The 6,770-nt window shown below is 51.5% G+C and overlaps 1 protein-coding gene across 1 annotated transcript; it reads right to left on the reverse strand.

The window, feature by feature from the left end:
- Positions 1–173: 173 nt before the first annotated feature.
- On the reverse strand, positions 174–585 carry LOC120999842 (histone H3). Its single transcript, XM_040430862.1, has one exon. It carries the CDS (start codon positions 583–585, stop codon positions 175–177), a length of 411 nt encoding a protein of 136 aa, XP_040286796.1. The 3' UTR covers position 174.
- Positions 586–6,770: the final 6,185 nt, after the last annotated feature.

Raw genomic sequence — 6,770 nt, forward strand, 5'->3', positions numbered from 1 at the left:
GGGGAGGTACAGAGAGCGCTTTTAGAATAAAGGAACTGCTCTTACTAATTAGAGCGCTGAAAGGGTTAACCCGCCTCCTGTGAGCAGAGGTGGAGAATGGAGGGCGGAGTGGAGCTCGTCTCTGGAGGAGGTGGTGGCTCTGAGAAGAGCCTTTGTTGGGTGCGAGGCGCAGATCTAAGCCCTCTCCCCTCGGATCCTGCGGGCCAGCTGGATATCCTTGGGCATGATGGTGACCCGCTTGGCGTGGATGGCGCAGAGGTTGGTGTCCTCGAAGAGCCCGACCAGGTAAGCCTCGCTGGCCTCCTGCAGGGCCATGACGGCCGAGCTCTGGAAGCGAAGGTCGGTCTTGAAGTCCTGGGCGATCTCTCTCACCAGGCGCTGGAAGGGCAGCTTCCGGATGAGCAGCTCGGTGGACTTCTGGTAGCGCCGGATCTCCCGGAGAGCGACGGTCCCGGGCCGGTAGCGGTGAGGCTTCTTGACTCCGCCAGTGGCGGGGGCGCTCTTCCTGGCGGCCTTAGTGGCCAGCTGCTTGCGGGGAGCTTTCCCGCCGGTGGACTTACGGGCTGTCTGCTTGGTTCTGGCCATGGCACTGCAGAGATCTGTACACAGCAAGAGAATGAGGTGAGGAACGGACCGTGTAGATCATTTATACTCCCGGCCTCGTCCTCATTGGCTCATGTAAACCACACCCCTACATCCCTATTGGTTTATTCGTACAGTGATGTGCCCGCCAAAACTTCCGTTACTAATCATCGTTCACAAGAGGCGGAGCCCAAGTGGAAGAAGAGGGCGGAGCTACAGGACAATTACGTTACAGTGATTGGCTGATCTCTGGCTTTTGAAATTCTCGCTCAATTCCCGTTCAGCGGCCGTGGAGGAGCAGTCCGTTACACACAGGGGACGAACCCGCTACAGCAGCAATGTCTGCCCGTACACGCAGACGGCCTCCATATTACCAGCCTGTAAATTACACCATATCCTCCGCATTATATTAAAGCCTCTATATTATATTCTATTACAGCCTCCATACTACCAGCCTCTGCATTACATTATAGCCTCTATATTATATTATCAACCTCAACATTATATTACAGCCTCTGCATTAGGTTATAGCCTCCACCTTACATTACAGCCTCCATATTACATTACCTTCCTTCACATTATATTACAGCCTCCATATTACCAGCCTCTACATTACAGCTTCCATACTACCAGCCTCCACATAATATCACAGCCTCTATTATATTACAGCCTCAATATTATATTATCAACCTCAACAACATATTACAGCCTCTACATTACATTATAGCCTCCACATTATTTTACAGCCTAAATATTACCAGCCTCCATGTTATATTACAGCCTCCGTATTACCGGCCTCTACATTAGTCTCCATGTTAAATTACCGGCCTCCACATTATCGTACAGACTCCATATTACCGGCCTCTACATTACATCACGGCCTAAACATTATATGACAGCCTCCATATTACATTATATTAAAGCCTCCATACTACATCACAGCCTTAATATTACCAGCCTCTGCATTACATTACAGCCTCCAAATTATATTACAGCCTCCATCTTACATTACCGGCCTCCACATTATATTACAGCCTCCGTATTACCGTCCTCTACATTACAGCCTCCATATTAGGGTCTGTGGTCTCCCCGGTAATCCCCCCGCTTCTCTGCCGGCACTGACCTGACCCTGCACCCCTTCTTCCTGCTCTTCCCTTCCGTCTCTTTGTCACAGACGTCCCCGCATTCTCCGCCATGTCCTGAGCTGGGGGCCCCGGGCTCCAAACCTCTCCCCGCCCCCATAGCACCGAGTGCCCGGCTCTGTGCATCCATCCAGCCGCTCGTCCTTCACTACCTCCTCCTCAGTGTCCAATCACTACTCCCCCCATCCTCCTCTCTGGCCGATCACTACTCCCCCCATCCTCCTCAGTGTCCAATCACTACTCCCCCCATCCTCCTCTCTGGCCGATCACTACTCCCCCCATTCTCCTCTCTGGCCGATCACTACTCCCCTCATCCCCCCGATCAGTGGTCTATAATGAGGGAATAATCCGCCTCGGACATGAGGCTTCCATGTATTCACACAATGCGGCAGCTCCGTCCTAGAGAAGGTGGGGGCTCTGAGAAGAGCGGGGGCGGAGCAGCAGGAGGGGCGGGGCTCACATCATCCATTCATTCAGGTGAGACGGGGGGCGGAGCAGCTGGAGGGGCGGGGCTCACATCATCCGTTCATTCAGGTGAGACGGGGGGCGGAGCAGCTGGAGGGGCGGGGCTTATATCTATTCATTCCGCTGATCCGGGGAGGCGGGGCTTATATATTTTCATTCAGCTGAGCCGGGGGGCGGAGCTCACATCCTTCCAGTATTAACCCGTCAGTGGCCGCCTTCTCCCGCCCCCCACCGGAGAAGGGGAGAACAGTCCCGTATTCACTGTGCGGAGAAGAGCGGCTCCATCGCTGCGCTGGTGTCCAGGGATAGAGCGCACGACCCCCCTGCGGGCACAGTACACTCAGCGGCGGCATCACTACCAGCAGGGGGCGGGGCGCAGTGAGGGGCGGGGCTCAGCCGAGCAGCGAGGCCCTGATAGACTGAAGAGAGATGTTAGCCCCGCCCCCGGCTCAGCTGAATGGATGGATACGAGCCCCGCCTCTACGTCTACAAGGTGCTGAAGCAGGTCCACCCCGACACCGGCATCTCCTCCAAGGCCATGGGCATCATGAACTCCTTCGTCAACGACATCTTCGAGCGCATCGCAGGGGAAGCCTCCCGCCTGGCTCACTACAACAAGCGCTCCACCATCACCTCCCGGGAGATCCAGACCGCCGTGCGCCTGCTGCTGCCCGGAGAGCTGGCCAAGCACGCCGTCTCCGAGGGCACCAAGGCCGTCACCAAGTACACCAGCGCCAAGTGAGCGCCGCCCCCGCTCTCCGGACCCAAAGGCTCTTCTCAGAGCCCCCACCCTGTCTCCAGCGGAGCTGCTCCCGGGTCTCCCCGTTGTTCTCACAGTGGCTGCGGTTTTCCTCCCTGTCAGCTCGATGAGATGCGGTAACGCTATCGGAAGTTACAATACAAGCTCCCCTCCTCCTCCTCCTCCATGCCCGATCACTACTCCCATCATCCTCCTCAGTGTGGCGCTCCCTGGAGAGAGGCTGTGCGGCCGCTCAGTGCAGGACAGGAGGACGAGGCTCCTACGGGCACATAACGGCTGCGGGGTCCAGAGCTCTGCTATTGGCTGGGAGAGATCAGGATCTCGTCGTTCAATTGAATTTCCCGCCTATAGTTGAGCTGCTGATTTACAGGTGGAGCCGGTCATGTGACCTGTACCAGCGCCGCTCATTGGCGGGACGGATTAACCCCTCAGTCTCCGAGCACAGCTCGTCTCGTAGCTGCGGGGGAGAACACCCGGGGCTCGGGATTTACAGATTATTGGGGGGTTTCTGTAATGTAGACCTCCGGCTGTACTGAGCACAGGGCGCCGCTGATCTCCTGATGTGCGGGCGGTGTTAACCCCTCAGTGGAATTGTAGCTCCTCCTCCCCGGGAAGATGTGGGCGGCTCTGAGAAGAGCCTTTGTGCTGTGAGGACGGAGGCGGCGGCGGCAGCATTAACCCCCGAAGCCGTAGAGAGTGCGGCCCTGGCGCTTGAGCGCGTAGACCACGTCCATGGCGGTGACGGTCTTCCTCTTGGCGTGCTCGGTGTAGGTGACGGCGTCCCGGATGACGTTCTCCAGGAAGACTTTCAGCACCCCGCGAGTCTCCTCATAGATGAGGCCGGAGATGCGCTTGACGCCTCCCCTGCGAGCTAGGCGGCGGATGGCAGGCTTGGTGATGCCCTGGATGTTATCACGGAGCACCTTCCTGTGCCGCTTGGCGCCGCCTTTCCCGAGCCCTTTCCCTCCTTTACCGCGACCAGACATCTTCTAGGTGTGAGGAGCAGAGAGCAGTGACTGTTCAGCCCAGAGCCCTCCTTTATATGGAGCATGGGCGGACCTGAAAGAGAACTGGAGGCGGGGCTGTTCCTGAACTCCAGGCCCCGCCCTCCAGCTCTGATTGGCTGAGCTCAGAAGTGCTGGTGGTTTGCATTTTCCAGCCTCCATGTTACCAGCCTGTAAATTACATCATATCCTTCGCATTAAAATAAAGTCTCTATATTATATTATCAACCTCCACATTATATTACAGCCTCCATACTACCAGCCTCCACATTCTAGTACAGCCTCCATACTACCAGCCTCCACATTCTATTACAGCCTCTGCATTACATTATAGCCTCCACCTTACATTACAGCCTCCATATTACATTATCTTCCTCCACATTACATTACAGCCTCCATATTACCAGCCTCTACCTTACATTACAGCCTCCATATTATATCTATGTTTCTATTACAGCCTCTGATAGGAATCTCTGACTGATAGGAATCTCTGAGTCCCACTTGGTACCCCTGGCACCAATCTTCTAGTATCGGTTTCTTGGTTTGAGTCCTGTCTGACGTCAGGAGAGCGCTTCACTCAGTAAGTAACGAAAGACACAACAGTGATGTACTGAATGAACACTCTGAGGTTTATTTCTAATGCACACAGGTTATATAGAGGGGGCTTTACCCTCTTTATTAGCATCATCGTATGTTATGTATTTAACCTATCATATTAACACGTTTCATTCTACGCTTAGAGAAATAGAAACAAAAACGGAACTTCCATATTAGGAATATTGTCCGGGAGTAGTGCCAAAGAGATAAGATTCAGGGTTACAGAGAATAGAAACCTTACAGTATATTAGTTTCACAGCAATCAGAGTTAGTACCTAACATAGAAACAAAACTTCAGCAAAAAGCAGAATTGATTTTGACATAATAAAGAACATGGATTCCTTTCAGCCTCCATATTACATTACCAGCCTCTGCATTACATTATAGCCTCCGTATTACCGGCCTCTACATTACAGTCTACATATTACATCACAGCCTCCAAAATATATATCAGCCTCCATATTTACAGCCTCTACATTACATTGTAGCCTCTATATTAACGGTCTATATTAAGGCAGCCTATATTACAGCCTCTAGTGCTGGTTGTTTTCATTTTCCAGCCTCCATATTACCAGCCTGTAAATTACATTATATCCTCAACATTATATTACAGAATCCATATTACATTACATCCTCCACATTGCATTACAGCTTCCATATAACATTTCCGGCCTCCCCATTATATTCCAACCTCCAAATTACCAGCCTCTACATAATATCACAGCCTCCATATTACCAGCCTCCATATTATATTACAGCCTCCACATGATATTACAGACTCCATATTACATCACAGCCTCTATATTACATTACCAGCCTCCACATTACATTACAGTCTCCATATGATATTACAGCCTCCATTTTTCAGCCTCCACATTACTTCACAGCCTCCATATTTCATTATCAACCTCAACATTATATTACAGCCTCCATATTTACAGCCTCCACATTATATTACAGCTTCTATATTAGCAGTCTTCACATTACATTACAGACTCCATATTGCCAGCCTCCACATCATATTACAGCCTCCGTATTACCAGCCTCTACATTACAGTCTCCATATTACATTTCCAGCCTCCACATTATATTACAGCCTCCATATTACCGGCCTCTACATTACATCACAGTCAAAACATTATGTTACAGCCTCCACATTACTTCACAGCCTCCATTTTTTATTATCAACCTCAACATTATATTACATTACATTATAGTCTCCACATTATAATACAGCCTCCATATTACCAGCCTCCACATTACATTACAGCCTCCAAATTATATTACAGCCTCTATATTACCAGCCTCCATATTACATTACAGTCTCCATATTAAATAATTGGACTCCACATTATATTACAGCCTCCATATTACCGGCCTCTACATTAAAGTCTCCATATTACATTTACGGCTTCTACATTACATCACAGCCTAAACATTATGTTGCAGTCTCCACATTATTTCACAGCCTTCATCAACCTCAACATTATATTACAGCCTCCATTAAAACAGTCTCCACATCATATTACAGCCTTTATATTACTGGCCTGTCCATTACATTACAGCGTCCATATTATATTACCGGCCTCCACATTATATGACAGCCTCCATCTTATATTATCAACCTCAACATTATTTTACAGCCTCCACATTACATTGTAGCCTCCACATTATATTACAGCCGCTATATTAACAGTCTTCACATTATATTACAGCCTCCATATTACATTACGCACACCTCGCGGAGAAAGGTAGAGAGGCCCTGGGGGTGAACAGGGTGGGCGCATCCCACCGGCAGTTCCAGGGGCCTGGGCAGGAGTCCGCCACTCCTCCCACTGGCAGAGAAGGGCGGACTTTGTCGTTTTGAGAGAGAGGACCAGGAATGAGAGCGAACCTGACTTCAACACCCGACCAGCAGTTCCAGGGCCGGGCAGGTTGGGTCGCCTCACTCCGGTCTCACTCGTATCCCCCAGCATTAATGCTTAGTATCTTTTAACCTCCTCCTTCGGGTACCGAGACTCCACCCTTCGGGGACCGAGACGCCACCCTTCGGGGACCGAGGCGCCACCCTTCGGGGACCGAGGCGCCCCCCTTCGGGGACCGAGACGCCACCCTTCGGGGACCGAGACTCCACCCTTCGGGGACCGAGACGCCACCCTTCGGGGACCGAGGCGCCACCCTTCGGGGACCGAGGCGCCCCCCTTCGGGGACCGAGACGCC

The sequence above is a fragment of the Bufo bufo genome, chromosome 4 (assembly GCF_905171765.1).
Source record: "Bufo bufo chromosome 4, aBufBuf1.1, whole genome shotgun sequence".
Taxonomy (NCBI): domain Eukaryota; kingdom Metazoa; phylum Chordata; class Amphibia; order Anura; family Bufonidae; genus Bufo; species Bufo bufo.

What these genes read in the sequence shown, in the direction of transcription:
- LOC120999842 (XM_040430862.1), bottom strand. Translation starts at nt 585, where the DNA reads ATGGCCAGAACCAAGCAGACAGCCCGTAAGTCCACCGGCGGGAAAGCT.